This window comes from Ictidomys tridecemlineatus, chromosome 5, assembly GCF_052094955.1.
Source record: "Ictidomys tridecemlineatus isolate mIctTri1 chromosome 5, mIctTri1.hap1, whole genome shotgun sequence".
NCBI lineage: Eukaryota > Metazoa > Chordata > Mammalia > Rodentia > Sciuridae > Ictidomys > Ictidomys tridecemlineatus.
The window spans coordinates 199,938,932-199,958,363 of record NC_135481.1 but is presented as its reverse complement, the minus strand read 5'-3'; the positions used below and the strand labels follow the sequence as shown (position 1 = coordinate 199,958,363).

Genomic DNA, 19,432 nt, shown 5'->3' with positions numbered 1-19,432 from the left:
TTTCTTTCTCTTTCTCCTATACATCCCATTGCTGAAGCTTGTCACACAGCTGTGCCCAGGTTCAGGGTGGACTAAGGCTGCCTCTGGATGGGAGAGTTGCAGGATGCTGTGGCTGCTTCTGTAATCTGCCACCATCCTCTGCATAGCCATTCCATTCCTCAGGATTCAGCAGGGTCTTCTCCAGCTGTGGCACCTGGCTTCAGTTCCATAGCCTTGCAGGCCACCTCAGGTCTAGGTGCAGCTGAAACATCTCTTGATCCAGAGATTCTTGAACTGAAACTATAGTTGCTTCCCCTTCCCATACCTAGCATGCAGGGTCAGGCAGGTCAAGCACCAGGTAGACAGTCCTGCTCAAAAGCCACATGGTGAGATCTTTGAGAATGGCCTGTCTTTTGGGGCAGAGCCTTCTGCCATACATGGCCTTGAAAGTCCTTGAACCAAGGCCCTCAGCCCCACTGTGGTGGCATTTGCTCAGATGCCGTTTACTTGGATAGTTGTTGTCAAGTGAGAAATGGGAGATGTGAAATAGTTTGACCCCTGGATTCCCTGTAAATTCTGTGTGCAAGAGAATGGTCATCTGGCAGCACTGCAGCTTGGGAGCCCTTTCTGCAATGTCTGGAGGTGTTCTCCCTGAGAATCTCCCATTTTTAGGCACGTGTTCCACCTTCTGAGTTACCTTGGTGCAGGGTTTTATTTCTGCACCACGTCACAGCAGCTGCAGCTGCCTCTGCCCCTTCTTGCTTCTGCTGATGGTTCTGTGCCACTCACAAGACTTGAGCATCCACCCTGCACGTCCCTGCATTAGACACTTTCTGCATAGTAAATCACTACAAAACTTAGTGGCTTGGCCAGGCGTAGTGGCATACCTGTGATCCTAGTTGCTCAGGAGGCCAAGGTGGGAGGACCGCATCCTCAAGGCCAGCCTGGCAACTTAGTGAGACGCTGTCTCAAATTAAAAAGTAAAATGAGCTGTGGAGTGTGGCTCACTGTTTATCTAGCGCATCTGAGGTCCTGGGCCCAATTCCCAGTACTACTAAAGAAAAAAAACCAACTTGATGGTTTAAAGTAACTAGTGTCTGTCATTTCTTATGTCTTGGTGAGTTGGTCTAGGCCTGGCTACTGGATGTCTGAGTGGCCTCGTTGGGACACTTGCCTGAAGTGTTTTCATAGTATAGTAGCAGGAGTGGGGACTACAAAGCCTCTCATGTCCCCTTGTTCAAAGCTGGTCAAAATTTGTACTTAGTCAAGTCCGGTGAGGAGCAGGAGCTGTTCATTCGATGCTGTTCATTCTCCATCATATCTCTTGATGGAGATGGAAGAGCCATGAGGATCAGAGGCCTTTCCCGCCTGTGGTCCTCCGGTGCCAGATTGCTCTGTTCTGCCTTGATCTTCTCTATAGGTTAGGAGGGGTCCTCTGCATGCATCTCCTGGGGAGGTACCACATGGCCTCTGAGGCAGGTTGACCTACATGAAGCTCTTCTTTTTTAGTGGGACTTACCTATTTTCTATTAGATTTGCTTTTTTTTTTTTTGCTTTTGCAACTGCAGATTGAATGCAGGGGTGCTCTACCACTGAACTACCCCCTGCCCTTGTTATGTTTTATCTTGAGACAGGGTTTTACTGAGTTGCCCAGGCTAGTCTGGAACATGCACCCTCCTGCCTCAGCCTCCTGAGTCCTGGAGAAGACAGGTGTATGTGGATTTGTCCATCTGTGTGCGTGTGTGTGTGTGTGTGTGTGTGTGTGTAAGAAGATGGAGCAGAGCTAGTTGGCTGCATTGTGGACACTGCTCTCTTCCCTGGCAGGTGTTCAGGGAGAACTTAGGAGTGCTCCACCTCTAGATCCTGGCAGGCCTGTCCATCAGCCTGCTATAAGCACCCTTGCTGCAGAGAATGGAGCGGCATGTGTACTGTAATGGACATTTTTCAAGTGAAGAGTGAACCAGAATGCCTGTTAATTAGCGTCTTACCCAGGGGCCATGGAGGAGTCCTGAGGGCTGTCCTGTGGAAGGCCTCATCCTGTCTGTAGGTGTACCTCTGCCTCTGTTGGCACCAAACCTGATTTCCTCTGCCATCTCCATCTAATAATGCTTACTCTTTATTTGCTTGAGGCCCAGGGTATGTTTCAAAGTGACCCCCAGTAGCCTGATAGAAGCTTCCTGCTTTTCTTCCCTCTCCGACTGCCTCTGAGGAATGTGTTCCGCCATCTGCCATGCAGGGCACATGTTCCTATTTGGCCATGTCCTACCCCTGGCTCAGGAACACTGCTTCCTTTTCTGAGTTCCTGCAGCCTCTTTGGAGTTCTGGTGTTTCCAGTAAATGTTATTCTTCATATTGGAGTCACTCTTGTGTGAGTATGTCGTGCTGAGGTGGAACCAGGGCCTTGGACATGCTAGGTGGGCAAGTGCTCCACCACTGGGCTACATCTCCAGCTGGAGTCATTTTTTTTTTTTTTTTTGAAGATGTTGACGGTCCTTTATTTTATTCACTTACTTATGTGCGGTGCGAGAATTGAACCCAGCACCTCACACATGCTAAGCAAGCGCTCTACCCCTGAGCCACAACCACAACCCCTGGAGTCATTCTTAACTGCCTTGAAAGCAAGCTTCAAATTTGTATTTTAATCAACTCCCATTTCTGACCTGGTTTGTGGTGAAAATAAAACCCCTGAGCCCACTCAAGCTTCATCTAGCCTATCCACATTGCCTCCCCAAGGCTTCAGAAACCAGAGGACTTCCTGCCCCAGACTCTTCTGCAAGGACTGTTTGAGTCCCATTGTTGTGAGTGTGTGAACTGATTGCTGAGGTGGGGATGTTGGGTCCAGGGCATGTGCTTTCTAGCTGTAGGCATAACCCCTCACAGGTTTTCCTTTGCAGTGCTGGGCCATTGCTGTGCCACATCCTTGCAGATCAGTGGTGCTGGTCTGCCTCCTCTCGACCTTCCCCATGTACCAATTGGCCATGCTTCCACGCCAGGACTGTCTGGGTGAAGGAAGCATCTCTTGTCCTTATTTGCACTTCTTAGGAGTAACGAGAGGTCTTTTTGCAGATTCTCCAAGGCTCTGGTTGAGGCCTCCAACCTCTGCCAGGCTGTGGGGCTGACTGTGGCTCCTCTGTGTGGTAGGGAACCAGCCATTTATCTTACCAATATTGTGGACATTTCTTTCAAGTTCTCTCTTTTATTTTTTCTTACCAGGGATTGAACCCAGGGATGCTCAACTGCTAAGCCACATCCCCATCCTTTTTTGTTTTTCATTTTGAGACAGAGTTTCCCTAAGTTGTATATGGCCTTGCTAAGTTGCTGGAGTTGGCTTTGAACTTGTGATTCTCCTGCCTCATCCTCCAGAGCTGCTGGGATTATAGTCATGTGCCAGTGCCCCCAGTTTACCTTTACTTTTGATTTGTCCATAATTTATTTTGGGTATAAGATGAAAGTTGACTGTGGTAATTTTTTTTTTCTCTTCCAAAAATTTTATATTTTGTGGGCTGTAGCCTCTTTGGAGTTCAGGTGAGAGTGGCTTGTTGGTAGAGGCCCTGGTTCAATTCCCAGCACTGCAGGTTAAAAAAAAAAAAAAGAGAGAAAAGAAAAGAAATTATATTTTCTGATAATTTGTATAACTGCATGGGATCATTATGATGAAAACAAAAACTTTAGTAAAGAAAGAAATGGAGGTTTAGAATTCCTGCTTTGAGCATTTATGCTTCCATTACACTGGCCTTGCTTTCCAGCGCTGTTCTGGGCATTAGACAGCGTAAGGAGAGCAGAACACTAGGTGTGTGTCCTTGTGGGAGCAGCAGGCAACACCTCTTAGCACACTGGCCCAGACCTGGCAGCAATGCATCTCTGGAGGAGGCCAAGCTGTTGGCACAAGTGTCCTGAGCACATGTGCTCCAGGTATGCTGGGGCTGTAGGTCATGATTGGTGCCCTCATGGTCCCTTTCCTTTTTAAAATATATTTTTTTTTTAGTTGCTGACAGACCTTTATTTTATTTATTTTTTAAAATATTTTTTAGTTGTAGTTGGACACAATACCTTTATTTTAATGTGGTGCTGAGGATCGAACGCAGCGCCTTGCATGTGCTAGGCAAGTGCTGTACCGCTGAGCCATAACCCCAGCCCTATTTTATTTATTTTTTATGCAGTACTGAGAGTCAAACCCAGTGCCTCACAAGTCGGGCAAGTGCGCTTCCACTCAGCCCCAGCCCCAGCCCCTGACTGTCTCTTTTTTCTCTCTCCTACCCCCCCCCCCCCCCCCCCGCACTGCTCACCAGGGGTGACCTGGCAGAAGACAATGTGGACACAGAAAACGCAGCTGCTGCTGCCGCCGCAGCCTTCACAGCCTCCTCGCAGCTCAAGGAGGCCGTGTTAGGTAGGGAGCCACGTAAGGTGGGCAGCCACGACAGTGGGGAGCTGGCCTTCTGCCTCCTTTGCAGATGCAGGATGGAACAGCCGGCAACTGAAATGGGTAGTAGCTAGGGCTCATGAAGCCCTTTTTGGGCTGGGTGGGGCCCCAGGTCCTCCTGGGTGTGGCCAGGCATATGTGATGAACCCTTTCCCTGCTTGTGGCTGGTGGGAGGGCAGGAGGGGTCACCTGTGTCTTGCAGCACTCTTCTTTGGGGATTCTCTGTGCCTGTTGCTGAGCCTGGCAGTGAGTGGCAATAGATGGTCTTTTAGCACCCGTGGGACTCGGTGTTACCAGATAAAAAGCCCTCAGTTTCTAAGGTCTGGTTTCCGTAACATGGTTCCAACTAAAGCTTGATTCATCCCTGTAGGTGACTCTTGAGTCCAGCCACAGTTACTGGGGTTCCTGAATACTGCTGTAGTCTGATGTGCTCTGTGGATCCCTCTGGAGTGCTGATGGGCTGATGAGAACCCTGCCTTTTTGGCTCACTTGGGTCTTCCTGGATTTAGTGGGTTTCCAGGTTGACAACCAGTGCTTTCTGCATTGTAAGAAGTACTTTGGAGAGGTCACAACTGATTTTGTGTTTCTGCCCTTCCCTGTCCATGTGCCTGTGAGAAGTGAAGATGGCCGAAGAGGGGGAAAGCTTGGAGGCTGAGATTGTGTATCCCATCACCTGCGGAGACAGCAGAGCCAACCTGATTTGGAGGAAGTTCGTTTGCCCTGGCATCAATGTGAAATGTGTTCAGGTGAGAGCCACCACAGACATTTGTTGGACCCCTATTCCGGATCCTGTGCCTGGGAGGAGGAGGAAGAAGCTAGGAGCCAGCCTCAAGGACAGGATTGCAGCTGTGGGCACAATGGGGAATGCCTCCAGCAGGAGTAGTTCTCATTTCTGGAGGGATGCAGGTGGAAGGCAGCACTGTGTGCAGTGTATGGTCCTGTGGTGGAGACCAGTTGAGAATGGCTTTGTTTGGCAGACTGAGGTGTGTGCTTTAAAGAGGCTCATTCACTGGCAGGGGAAGATTATGAGAAAGGCATTCTCCTCTGGCATCCTGCTTGTCCCTTTCCCAGATGCACCTTATGTTGAAAACAGTTAAAATGTTCATTAAGATTTTCACGAAGCAGAGCCAGGTGTGGTGACACACAGCTGTAGTATCAGCTCCTTGGGAGGCTGATGCAGGAGGATTGCTTGAGCATAGGAGTACAAGTCCAGTCTAGGTAACATAGACATTCTTAAAAAAAAAGTCATCTGGGCATAGTGATACATACCTATGATCCCAGCAGCCCAGGAGGCTGATACAGGAGGATCGTGAATTCAAAGCTAGCCTTAGCAACTCAGCAAGACCCTGTCTGTAAATAAAATATTAAAAAGTCTGGGGATGTGGCTCAATGGTTAAGTGCCCTTGTGTTCAATCCCTGGTACAAAAAACAAACAAAAACAAAACAAAGTCAAAGATATATATGTATATGTATGTATATTGAACTCAGGGGCACTTGAACACTAAGCCACATCCCCAGACCTATTTTGTACTTTATTTAGAGACAGGGTCTCATTGAGTTGCTTAGTGCTTCGCCATTGCTGAGGCTGGCTTTGAACTTGCTATCCTCCTGTCTCAGCTTCCCAAGCAGCTGGGATTATAGGTATGTGCCATAGCACCCAGCCCCCAAAGATATTTTTAAAAAGCATCTTCCAGATGTGTCTTTACACTTGACTAAAAGGGAGAAGTTGTCAGGACCCAGGCCTGAGTTAGGGCAGAGTCCAGCTTTTGTTGGAGAGCCTTGCATGGGGTGGGATTCTCAATCATGCAGGCTGGGTGAGAAGACCAGACTGTCCTCCACTCCCAAGGGATGTGGGGGCTTGATCCCTCTAGAGCCATCTGCCAGAGAGTTCTACTGAGTATGTCCTTCCAGCCTCACCTTGCCCACAGCAAGGAGGTACTGTCTCCAGGCTGGGCACCAGAGGCAAAGGGTGGCCTTCTGGCATTCACACATAGTCTGTGTGGCCCAGTGGCTTCTGGCTGACAGTCCTCAGGATTTGACAGAGGCAGATGAAAAGCCCTCTTTGCAGGAAAGCATCCTTATATCAGGCTTTAAGTAATTTCCACAACATGCTAAGAAAAGGAGAAGCTCACAGTGTAACAAGCCAAAACACTGGACACAAGAAGTGGTCACCCCGAGCAAGTGCCTTCAGAGAGGCTCCAGCAGGGGTTGGGACCCACAGAGGTTTCAGCTTGTTCTGTAATATTGGGTATCGAATCTAGGGCCTCATAGGAGATATGTTAGACTGAGCTAACCTCTGGCCCTAAGTGTCGGAATTTTAATCACAGAACATAAAATAATTATGTTTAATTTATTTCAAGAAATAAAGAGAAGCTTGAATACAGTAAAGAATAAACAGATTTGATGAAAGCACAACTAGAAATGAAGAATAGAATTAGAATTAAATACTTGGTTGATTGGCATCAGAGCAGATTAGACATAACTAAACAGATGACTGGTGAACTGGAAGACACAACCAAAGAATTCAGCCAGAATATTCTCCACAGAAGAAAGAAGGTGGAAAATAGAAGCAGGAGAAAATCCACCATGTCTGTTTGCAAAGAGGGTGTGAGTGCCTCATGGTTGTGGGAGGGTGTCAGTCTACAGTTCAAGGGACCTCACAAAGTCCACACTGGATTAAAAAAAATTTTTCACTGCCTCCACCTGGGACAATTTAACCTACAGGTAAATAACAGTGAGCTGGAGTGCAGCTTAGTGGCAGAACACTTGCCTCTTATATACTGGGTTTAATCCCTAACTCAGCAAAAAAATTTAAAAATGGGGCCATGGGCTTTCACTGAAGTAGGAGCTGGGCATGATGACCACACCTGTAACCCAGCAACTTGGGAAGCTGAGCAGGAGAAATGCAAGTTCAAGGCCAACCTGGACAACTTAGCAAGACCCTGTCTCAAAAGGAAAAAGTGCTTGAGTTGCAGCTCAGTTGTAGAGCACTCCTGAGTTCAATCCCCAGTGCTACAAAAGAAAACCAAAAGCAAACAGCTCAAGTAGGACAGAAATCTGTGAGTCTCTATTTACTGCAATGTACTCCATGTCATTTTCTCGCACACAGTAAGTGCACAGGGTGGAGTGGAGTGCTCATGTTAGAATGCCAGACATGAAGGAGTGACAACTGGGAATGCCAACGCTCAGTCCATCCTCATGGACCACTTGCAAAAATGGAGGGCAGTAGCTGCAGTGGGAAAGCCTGCCAGACACCGCCACGTCCAGGTGAGGGATGTCTGCCTCACCCGCATCGGGATGTGTGGGCAGGAGTTTTTGACTGCCCCCGAGAAGATCCAGACACAAATTGAGGCACCTGACCTATATGCTTGGCAATGAGAAGGCTCAGAAAGACCAAGAAAGGCTGGGGAGCTGCTCCATCATGAGGAGCCTGCAGAGATGCTGTGGCCATATGCATCAGTCCTGGGTCAAGTGACCATCAGGGAAGCGCAGTCACTGGTCTGAACATGGATTGCAGACTAGGTGGTGGTACCCCTGAGAGCTGCCCTCTGGCTGTGCTGAAGTACCTTATTTATAGGGAACATATGCAAATGGTCTGGGGTCCAGCATCAAAGGCCTAGAAGAGGGTGCACGTCCATGCACACGCCTGGATGAGGGGAGCATGGAGGGCCAGTCAGTTGCAGAAAGCCTGCTGCAAGGACAGCAGAGCTTCTTGGATTGTCCTTACAGTTAATAAACAGAAAAAATAAATAGGCTATAACATAACATCACAGTCATGGTGAAATGAGAGAAGCACAGGGATGGAGAAGACCCTCAAGATGGCTGGCAGCAGACCTTTGCCCTGAAGGAAGAGTCCAAAAGCAGTGGGGCAGAAGCCAGAGGTGGTAGGCTGGGTGCTCCCTGTGTCAAGGGAGAACAGGTGCCTATGGCGAAGTCATCTCTGGAAATTCATTTTCAGGCATAACTGAGTTGCTACCAACAGATCCTCACTGAAGGATGTTCTGAATGTGTTTCAGTCAGAGGAAAGAGATCCCAGATGGAAGTGTCCACTGTTCAAGGGACCTTCATGTGAGAGACATGTTCTGGTATCCTGGGAGGGTCTAAACATAAGCACTGGCCACACAGCAGTGCCCAGGAACCCCTGAGCTCTGATGGCCTAGGCATAGCATACAGGGCTACAGGAGAGGACAGAGCTGCAGAGAAGAACCTGGAACCAGAGAGAGCAGTCATCCCAAAGGAGGGCAAGAAGGGAAAGGGAACTCTAGAGCCCATGAGACTGGTGGACCAAAGCCTGGAGCAAAATCAGGCCAGGTGGCACTGTCCAGCACAGCCTCAGGCAGGAGAAGGCTGGTGGCAGATCCAGGCTCGCAGAGGCCATGCCTGCCTCTGAGGATTTAAGGCAGCATAATGTGGCTGAGGGGTCTTTCCATCCTGATGGGCTGCATGGGAGTGGCCTTCTCAACTGCAGCCTCGGGTATCGAGAGAGGAGTGTAGAACTCATGGGGTGTGGAGCACCATCCCCACCAGCACTGCCTGCCCAGGCACTCTGCTTGGGTGGCAGGTGCCAGGATAAGGCAGCCCCAGGACCCAGCAACTCCTCCATCCCCAGTTTGCTTGTTTTCTAAGGAAACAACTTTTTTTTTTTTTTTAAACACTCTGCCAAGTTTTATTAAAGAAAAATTTTACATTTTTCACTTTTCATCAGTCTTTTCTGGCTTGCTTCTAATGATATCAGAATCACTGGATCAATGATAATGTGCACACACTATAGTATTTTCCACATGCTGTGCCCAATTCAATATTATTGCCACTGTAGTGATGGACACCAGTTTTGGCCAACATGGCAAAGTATTCTATTTCAGATTTCCTGAAAGCTGGACAGTTGTTGGCGAGGATGACCAATTTCGCTTTGCCCTGTCTGATCATCTTCAGAGTTTGCTTGTACCTCAGTACATACTTTCCACTTTTCATAACAAGCTGGAGCTGAGAGTTCATTGACTCCAGAGACTTTTTCATCTGTTTTGTGGCCACCATCTTCCTGCCATAGAGCTAGAAAGAGGAAACAACATTTTTTTTTAAAGGAGAGAGAGAGACAGAGAATTTTTTTTTTAATATTTATTTTTTAGTTTTCAGCGGACACAACATCTTTGTATGTGGCTCTGAGGATCGAACCCAGGCTGCACGCATTCCAAGCGAGTGCGCTACTGCTTAAGCCACATCCCCAGCCCAGGAAACAACATTTTTTAAAAAATATTTATTTTTTCAGTTGTAGTTGGACACAATATCTTTATTTTATTTATTTTTATGTGGTGCTGAGGATCGAACCCAGGGCCTTACACGTGCTAGGTGAGCGCTCTACTGTTGAGCCACAACCCCAGCCCCAGGAAACAACATTCTGTTTTCATCCTTTGGTTCTAATAATTGCTTACTTACTAGGATTAAATAGGATATTTTACCTTCTCAGCAGGGAGGACAGTCCCCTGACTTTGAAAAGGTCATGTGTGAGCCTCATGCAGGATGGGGTGCTGTTTCTTGATCTCTGGCCTGGCCTGGCAGCAGGGGTCATTCATAGTGCTTGTGATTTTTTATTAACATTACATTTTTATGATGTAAGGTGTGTATATTATTTTTAAGGTTTGCTCAGACTGTCTGGAGGAAGAGTGTGCCACAGGCTTTTTTGCATTTGGTCAGCTCAGCCCTCCCCATTCCCAGACACATTGCACTTGTGGGCAGCAGCATGCCAAGTGTGAGTACAGGGCTGGGCCTACTCCACTGGAGCACTCTGTGGAAAGGCTGGGGCTTCAGAGCCTCAAAGAGGCTCTCCTCCCTACCATGAACCCTGGTGCAGGCTCCAGCAGCAGAGCAGAGCAGGGGAGGACAGGCTGTAGCTCTCTCAGATCAGAGTCCAGGCTGAGTTGACCCTGACCTCTTTGCTTTCTGCAGTATGACGAGCATGTGATCAGCCCCAAGGAGTTTGTGCACCTGGCGGGGAAGTCCACTCTGAAGGACTGGAAAAGAGCCATCCGGATGAATGGTATCATGCTCAGGTGGGTGCCTGTAGGTGCACATGGGGGTGGCTCACAGTCCTTGCTTTTCCCCTTTGGTTTTGGATTTTTGAAAAGCTGTGTGTTAGATGTGGTGGGTGCATATAGCTCTTTTCCGCTCTGCTCACGCCTTACAGAGAATGGATCCACTCAGCAGGGACACTGTCAGACTTTTAGCATTGTTTTTGTTTGTTTTTTGCCAGATCTCATTTTATTTTTCACCCATTCTTCACTTGGGGGCTCTGGTGACTGTCACTGTTAAAAAGTTAAGGGCTATCCTGGTGTCAGGTAGGCACCCAGATCAAGCTCAGCATGGTCTTTATTTCTTTTTGTCCTCATTTAAAAAAAAATTTCTAGGGGCATTAAAATCATACACAGTGGTGAGATTCCTGATGCCATGTTCATTTGTGCACATAACACAATTGGTCAGGCTTGTTCCCCAGCAACTTCCTTTCCCTGCCCTCCTCCCTTCCTTCTCCCCTCCCTTTATGTGTGTGTGTGTGTGTGTGTGTGTATGTGTGTATGTGGACCACACAGATAGCTGGTAAACCTTGCTGGCTTGCGTTCTTTGTGACCTGTGAGCCATAACTGGTCTGTGTACCTAGAGGTGTGGGTGTTGCAGAGAGGGGGCCCCCAGCTAGTATCCACCTTGCCTCCTGGGAAGGTGCTCTTCTCTGTGCAGAGTGAGAGTTTGGCTTCAGGGCCTGCCACCAGCCCCAGGACATTCCCCACACCTCTCAGCCAGTCCCACCCAGGAGCCTCTGGTTTTCTTGAACATGGTGGTGGGCTAGGGAGGTGTGTTGTGAGCTGTACATGTGTCTAAGGCCAGGTCTGCCCAAAGGCTCAGCATGGTGGGAGCCCCTGACCTTGTTTACAGTCGTGGCAGGCTTGCTGAGAAATGCCAGACCAGGTTCCAGGACTTGGGAAGGCAGGTCCTCAGGATGTGCAGTGGTCATGAGCACTCTCCTGCAGTTGCTGGCCTCCTTTCCTGTCTGCCTTTTGAAGGCCCAGGCCTCTCCTGAGAGAGTGGCTCCCATGTCTCTGACCCAGAACTGGCCACAGGTGATGCAGTGGACTGAGCCATCTCCCCTGGGTCTTCAGTCACAGCATGGACTGGGCACCTCCAGATGTCTGCTGGCCAGTGCATATGTCTCCTTCCTATGGACAGGGCCCTGAATGGGTGGGCAGAGCCCTGCATCTGCAGCACGTTCTCATTGGAACTTCATAACTTTATGTTCCCAGGAGAGTGCAGTTCCCCTCCCACCTCAAGAGACCCTGGTAGTTTAGCTGGACGGCCCAAGTCAGGGTGGGGAATGAATTGTATTGGGCTGGGTCTCACCTGGGTTCTTGGTCCTCTTCACAGGAAGATCATGGACTCAGGGGAGCTGGACTTCTACCAGCATGACAAGGTCTGCTCCAACACCTGCCGCAGCACAAAGATAGACCTCTCGGGGGCCCGTGTGTCCCTGAGCAGCCCCACGGCCACAGAGTACCTCCCACTCACACCTGCTGCAGCGGATGGTAGGTAGAGGAATAGGAGGAAGGTCTCATAGACTGACCCTCTCTGGCTGCCTTGGTGCCTCCTGCCCCTCCCTCTCTCACAAAGGAAGTCTGGTGATTGCTAGGTTTATGGAACCGGAGATGGTCACCTTTGTCTTGACAGGAGTGTGTGGAATCCTGAAGGGACTGCCTGTGTCCCGGCCTCCTCCCTCTCCCAGCCCTTCCCACATTTGGAACAGTGCCCCTCAGTGCTTGTGGCTTTTAGAGCAGCTTGTAGCGCTCTCTTCTGGCAGCTTGGATGCTGGTGATGATCTGGATTGTTCTTCCATGTTGAAGCTCAGGACCATAGAGATAAGGTGTTCCTGGGATTCCTTTCAGCTTCTTTTTTTGAAAAATATTTTTAGTTGTAGTTGGGCACAGTACCTTTATTTTATTTATTTTTATGTGTTGCTGAGGACTGAACCCAGCGCCTCGCACATGCTAGGTGAGTGCTCTACTGCTGAGCCACAACCCCAGCCCTTTCTTCCAACAACAACTTCTCCTCCTCCTCCCTCCTCCCTCCTCCCTCCTCCTCCCTCCTCCCTCCTCCCTCCTCCCTCCTCCTCCCTCCTCCCTCCTCCCTCCTCCCTCCTCCTCCTCCTTCCTCCTCCCTCCTCCCTCCTCCTCCCTCCTCCTCCTCCCTCCTTCTCGTGCTTGGGGATTGAACCAGGCCTCTCAGCTACATCCCCACCCCAAGCCCTTTTTATTTTATTCTGAGATTTTATTTTTCTTCATTCCTTTTTTTTTTTGGTTCTGGAGATTGAATACAGGGCATATCACTGAGCTGTCCTTTTTATTTTTAGACAGTGTCTTGTTAAGTTGCTGAGGCTGGCCTAAAACTTGTGATTCTCCTATCTCAGCCTCGGATGACAGGCATAGCCGCCGTGCCTGATTTGAGAAAGTCTTCTTAAACCAAGGCTGTATCAAGGTTGGGTCCCGAGTCCCCATCATGTTACCTAGCAATGTCTGGCAGTGCTTTCTTTCTAGCACTGTCTCTTGCTATGCCTAAGTTGTCACTCCATGGCATTGGGTGGAGTAAGCTCCTGTGTGATGGGGTGGTCCTGTCATTCATTCCAGATGGGCTGATGGTAGGGGCTTCAGTGGTCCCTGGTTGGAGAATGGGGCCCATGGTGGCCTGAGGCCTTGTTGTTACCCACCTCCTTCTCTATGTTCTGCCTGGTAGATGGGCTGAGTCCTGAGCAGCACAGGGACGCTGCTTGTGGTGATCGGGAGCTGGCTATTGCCAGCCTTTCCTTGGTTAGTGGCTACAGTTTGCAACATTCTGAGGGTACCTTCTGCTAAGCCCTTTCCTGGACCACAGCTCCAGGCCAGATGTTTGAAGTCTGGCAAGCATGAGGAAGCATGTAGTCAGCATCCTAGGCAGCATACCCAGGGCTTGGCTCAGACTCTCTGCCCTGCCTTATTAAAGTGGGCTGTGGGTGATCAGCCAGGATAGGTGGGCACCCCTTTACTTATGTCTGTTCCACCCAAGAAAGGCACAGTCAGGGACAAGGTATATCTGGGCTGCTTTAGCCTGAACCTCTGAGAACCTTTGGCTTGTCTCTGGGTAGTCAGAGAAAGGTGGTACACCTGCCCAAGCCATGACAAGTGTTGGCTCATGCCTCACTTGATTCCAACATATCTTTGATGAGGGCAGAGCTGGCATAGGCTGGAAAGTTACCAAAACATCCGTCTGTTTCTGGGTCTGCTTCTTAGCCAGGCCTGGTCCTGAAGCCTGTTGGAAACTCCAGGACGCAAATACAAACTACAGACAGTTAGGGTTTGTAGCTACTGGAAATGTACTTGGGACAAGCCAGAATAGATGACTTGTCTTTCTTGATTTAGAAAAGTAGAAATATGATTGATTCATGTTAAGATCATGGTGGCATAATGAAAGATAGACAGTGGTAAAGAGAAAGCTAGGGTGACTGGTTCCACACCCATCTGTGGGGCCAGATGGGCAGGAATCTCCACCAGCCCCTGCATCGAATCACACAGTGATAGGTGGAGGGCTGTTTCCTGTTCTTTGTCCTGTGTGTATGTTCAAAGAAGTCATTCAAGTAACCCGGACATAAGGCAGGGGGTCCTTTGGTTCCTCTAGTCAGGCACAGCCTTGGGAGGGAGGCAGGACCTCCAGGTGTGGGAGCTGCCCCACGTCACACTCACCATGGCTCCACTCTACTCGTAGTGAATGGCTCTCCTGCCACCATCACCATAGAGACATGTGAGGACCCCAGCGACTGGACCACAGCCATTGGAGGTATGTCCCTGTAGGCTTTCACAAGTGCACATAGTGGGGAAGCTGTCATCCGTACTCTGGCCATTATTGTCCCAGCGGGGGGGTGGGGGGTGGTGGTTAAGACAGAGTTCAGCCACTGGCCTGTTAGACATGGGCTGTAACATGCCCTGACCTCCCTGGGCAGTGTCCTTATGGCTGTCCAGGGCAGCAGTGCTCTTACTACTCACCCAACCTCTTCCTGCTCACTCTACCTCTTCTTCCCCAACAGATGACACATTTGCCTTCTGGCGGGGGCTAAAGGATGCTGGCCTGCTGGATGAGGTCATTCAAGAATTCCAGCAGGAACTGGAGGAAACTATGAAAGGCCTGCAGCAGAGGGTACAGGACCCTCCCCTGCAGCTCCGAGGTAAGGGAGATTGAGCTGCCCCCTTGCTGGTTCCCCCAGGCCCTGCTGTGTAGCTGGGAGAGGCCCAGCCTACACACAGGACCTGCTGTGCTGAGGGGACTGGGGCGGGGGGTGCGCAGCCTGTGTTCTAGACATCTGTGGAGCTGGCTCCTGCCAATGCAGCCCTGAGGAGCTGGCCTCTGAATGGGCTGGATGGGGCCTAGGTGTTCACCAAGTGCCTGCATTGCTCCTTTCAGATGCTGTCCTCCTCAACAACATTGTACAGAACTTTGGCATGCTGGACCTAGTAAAGAAGGTGCTGGCCAGCCACAAGTGTCAAATGGACCGCTCTCGGGAGCAGTACGCCCGGGACCTGGCAGGTACACCAGCAACAGATGGGGGGATTGGGGTCTCCATGGCTACCTCTGGGCTTCTCTCTGTCATAGCTGTGCATGTGAGCTTTTCTTCTGGGGCCTGGCAAGTGAGGACATAGGCATCATACAGGAGTCAGTAAAACTCAACAGCCATGGTCCTTAGACCTCCAGACTGGAGGCAGAGGTCACAGCGCCTACCGACCTCCTGCAAGGCCAAGTGGCTATTTAAGAGAAGTGGAGAGAAAAGGGCGGGCCACCCTGCCACCAGCAGATGAGTCTTGGGTCCTCTGCATCTGCTTCCAGCTCCTGCTCTTGTGGTCCTTTGTGTGTACACTGCACATGAGTGTGAATAGGCTTACTTGGCCCCAAGGGCAGCTTTGCCTGCAGAGACTGCCTGGCACACAGCCTTTACCTGGGAGCAGTGGCCCTGGTTGTCCCCTCTGCTGGCCTCACCTTAGGCAGGGGGCCCTGGGTGTCTGGCTCCTGGGCTACCTTGTGGTGACATTTGTGTCCCTGCAGCCCTGGAGCAGCAGTGTGACGAGCATCGGCGCCGTGCCCGGGAACTGAAGCACAAATCCCAGCACCTCAGCAATGTGCTCATGACACTCACACCTGTGCCCCTGCCACCCCCTGCCAAGCGGCCTCGGCTTGCACGAGCCACGTCTGGACCAGCTGCTGTGGCCTCGCAGGTGCTCACCCAGTCTGCGCAGATTGCCCTCGGCCCAGGTGTGCCTGTGCCCCAGCTGGCCAGTGTGCCACTTGGTAAAGTGGTATCCACGCTGCCCTCGGCTGTCCTGGGCAAGGGCTCTCCTCAGGCTCCACCAGCCAGCTCGCCAGCCTCGCCGCTGCTCGGTGGCTACACAGTCCTGGCCTCCTCGGGCTCCAGCTTCCCCAGCACAGTGGAGATCCACCCGGACGCATCCAGCCTCACAGTCCTAAGTACAGCAGCCATGCAGGACGGCAGCACCGTGCTGAAGGTGGTCAGTCCGCTGCAACTGCTCACGCTTCCCAGCCTGGGCCCCACCCTGCAGAATGTGGCTCAGGCGTCACCTGCAGGCAGCACAATAGTGACAGTGCCCACTGCCACGGCCCCAGGGCCTGAGGAACACACAACCACCATTGAGGTGGCTGCTGTGGCAGAGGACCATGAGCAGAAGTAGCCAGGAGCCTAGGCCTCTTGCAGGGTATGTCCTGGGAGGGTGAGGCCCCTCAGGGCGGGTGGAGCTGGCTGCCTCTCCTCAGGCCGCTGCAGGCAGAGGCCATGGGGCTGGCTCAGCACAGGCAGGTCTAGTGGGCTGAACCAAAGAGAGGCATCACTAGGCAAATGAGAAGACAGATGCCAGCAACCTGGAAGATGGGTCTTCAAGTCCAAACTTCCTCCCCTTTTCTCTTGGGAAATAGACTTTCCACCTGTTGCTTGTTGATACTGTTTACACATTGGGCCTTGAGCAGGAGCCAGGGGAACAGTGGCCAGGAGGAGTGCATCTGGGTGCAGCCAGGTGCAGGCAGCAGAGTCAGGGCTGCAGGTGCCTGAGACCCTGAAGGTGCTGGTAGTGCCAGAGCCCGCCAAGTCACTGAGGTCCTGGTGCCCACGCGTCGTCTCGGGGGACATTACTAACACATGTCTTGGGAACTGTACCCAAGTGTGGAAACCCATGGATCCTATGGATTTGGTTTCTTCCCACAGTTTTCTGTAGGGTTAGTGTGGCCACGCCCCACTCCTCTGCCTGTGTGGGAATGTGCACCCTGGAGGCCAAGATGCAGGCCCCGGGCAGCACCTGCCCCCACCCCAGGTGCTTAGATGGGGCACCCAGGCGTACCAGGCAGGGTCAGGAGCCATTGATCACGTGCTACAGGTGTTTTTAAGTGAATTGCTGAGTAGGCTTCCAGGAAGAATCAAATTTGTAGCATTTTCAACCAAAACAATGCTGAGTGCCTAGGCTTCCCAAGGCAGCTCTGGAATGGGCCTGGAGCACTTGTGTATGCACCTGGCCAGGTGCTGGAGTTCCTGGGCAGTGTCCCTCCCCAAGATGAGGCTCTTTGTGGGATTTGACAGGGGTGTTCCTTCAGACTTGGGGGTGCTGAGATGGCCCCTGTGTGCAGTCAGCTGTTGGGACCCCCAGAGCATAGAGCAGGCCAGTTGGGGGACATGGGGCCCAAGATGTTCCATGAAGGGCTGTCTGTTGACAGTTTGCAGATCAGTGTTTGGGATCTCGAGGAAGACCAAGCAGGGGGCTGTCCTCCAGGCCAGAGCCTCTGGAGCTAGACATTTCAGGAAGTGGGATAATCCCTGGGGCCAGTTATCCACAGACCCTTCTAGTGGTTGTTGGCCAAGAACCCCACAGCAGGAGAAGGCTGCAGTCCCTCTTTGCTGCTTTGAAAGGAACTAGCTGTCCCTCTCTCTGTCCATCCATCCCACTAAGTGCCCAGACCCAACCTTTACACCTTTGTTTTGACCAGGGCCCCACGTCAAGCTACAGTTCTGTTTCTTATTTTCTTTCTGTTACATCCTTGTTTGCTCTTAGGAATCAGCTGGTTTTGGCGTGATGTTTATCTATTTGTGTACATACTCCTTTTTTTAAACTCATTTTTATTTGAGTTTCAAGTTCTGTGACATGGGGCAGCATGACCTTGTGGGCCTCAGGAGGATGCAGGTGTGGGCATGGCCCAGCAGCTCAGGCAATGTGAGACATGGTGTCACTGGTGGGGACCTATGGGACTTCCCTTGGCCGGCATCTGCCATGCTCTCTGCCTGCCTTTCCGGCTGTAGAGCATTTTCCCTCTGTAAGATTCAGGTGGGACTGTTTCAGCCCCTGCCTCTCCGTCCACGGAGGCACTGGAAGGTTCAGTTACCTTCAGAGCCATATACATAAGCCCCAGACCAACTTCCCTTTCTCATGGTGCCCCAGACTGCCCTCAGCCATCTGCCACCAGCCCCTCCCACAGGAACCCATCTCACTGTGGGTGGAGGGCTTGCTCACCCCCCTGGCTCCTGCAGGGCCTGCTGGTTGCTTGGGGGGTGGGAGGGTGTTTGGGCCTCCCACTGCTCCTCAAGGCTGGCCAGGGTGTATCCAGTGGCTGCCTTCAGTTTAGTTTTCTGAGGAAATGGGACTGGATTTGGTTTCTGCAGAGGGCGTGAGCTCAGTGCATGCCCAGAGGCACCTGGGGAAGGGCATTGCTTGAGTTTCACTTTCTATGTTTTGCAAGTATCTGCTTGGTACTTTGACATAAAATAAAAACCTTTTTCATTAATTCTGTGTCTGGCTCTGGGAATGGCAGGCTGTGGAGGGAATGAGTTTATGAAAATGCCCCCACCCCCATGGTGGACAGGGCCATCCTATCTTGGGCTCCTCACAGACACCTGCTAAGTCCTTTCACATGTGGTCAGGGGTTCTTGAGTCAAGCATTTTCATAACAACACCAGGCGCCATTTGGTGTCACCCTTCCTGTGGAGCGGGGTGGGTTTTCTGCAGGTCTGACATGGACCAGGACAGTCTCTGTGCCAGTGTCTCTGCTGCCTCAGAGGATAGCTTTTGAGCAGCAGGGCTGCGCTGAACACAGCAAGGGTCCTGCTGGAGAAGCCATGTCTCCACCAGGGGCCCTTCAAGCTGGTCATCTCCTCCTTGCTCTTTCTCCAGTGCCCCCACACCTCCCTGGCCCCGTGTCCCAGGGCTCCACAGGTTCACACCCCACCACCACCCAGAAAATCCCAACACCACCCATAAAACCCCTGTGTGGAGAGGCCAGTGCTGTGGGAGACAGAAGAGCATGTGCCTTGAAAGTGGGCAGTCCCTCAGGGTCCCAATCCAAAGACCTGTTCTCCAGACCTGGAGCTTCTCTGCATGCACATGTCTGCAGCAGCAAAGTGCTGGGCACAGTGGCACATATCTGATCCCAGCTGCTAGGGGGTGGTGGTGCTGGGGCTAGGAACAGAACTCGGGGGTAGAACACATGCCCGGTGTGCATGAGGCTTTGAGTTCATTCCCAGCACCACAAAAAAGGTGTATACATAAAAAGTAAATAAAAAGGGCTGGGGGTGCAGCCCAGTGGTAAAGCATCCCTTGGTTCAATCTCCAGTACCAAAAAAAGCTAATGAATGTGCTATGGCCTTGGTGGCCTCCCTCCCCATGACATCTCTAGGCACCTTGGATTCAGTGGCTCTAAGACAGAAGTGCTGCTTTATTTTCTACCCTGAATCTGCTCCTTCTTGTTGCTCGTCTCTGGGGAGGGCAGCACCACTTGCCCAGCTTCAGGCCCCCTCTCTGCCAGTGCCCTTGGAGATGCACCCTGCTCTGCCTCTTTTCAGGCTAAGATGACCTCTTCCCTGCTCTAGCCTCTAGCGCACACTCCCCACTGCCCATTCTCCATGTTGTGGCCTCTCTTTGTCATTCAAATGCTGACCCTGCCAGGACTGTACCCTTAGTAGTGCCCTGTGATATCTACTTCTGATAC

The 19,432-nt window shown here is 51.2% G+C and overlaps 1 protein-coding gene and 1 pseudogene across 4 annotated transcripts in view; one reads left to right on the top strand and one right to left on the bottom strand.

The window, feature by feature from the left end:
- The window catches only part of Gmeb2 (glucocorticoid modulatory element binding protein 2), a 28,579-nt gene extending 10,347 nt beyond the window's left edge, over positions 1-18,232 (top strand). For 2 of the 4 annotated variants that reach the window (XM_078052208.1, XM_005325331.5), the window contains exons 3-10: positions 4,269-4,366; positions 5,018-5,145; positions 10,343-10,446; positions 11,807-11,964; positions 14,171-14,242; positions 14,490-14,627; positions 14,864-14,986; positions 15,500-18,232. In XM_078052208.1, the coding sequence (XP_077908334.1) occupies positions 4,269-4,366; positions 5,018-5,145; positions 10,343-10,446; positions 11,807-11,964; positions 14,171-14,242; positions 14,490-14,627; positions 14,864-14,986; positions 15,500-16,140 (1,462 nt within the window). In that variant the 3' untranslated portion in view covers positions 16,141-18,232. Of the gene's footprint in view, positions 1-4,268; positions 5,146-7,508; positions 7,667-10,342; positions 10,447-11,806; positions 11,965-14,170; positions 14,243-14,489; positions 14,628-14,863; positions 14,987-15,499 lie in introns of all 4 variants that reach the window. The other 2 variants (XM_021726406.3, XM_078052209.1) reach the window with 2 other exon arrangements.
- LOC101967663 (large ribosomal subunit protein eL30 pseudogene) lies at positions 9,137-9,794 on the bottom strand (annotated as a pseudogene).
- Positions 18,233-19,432: the final 1,200 nt, after the last annotated feature.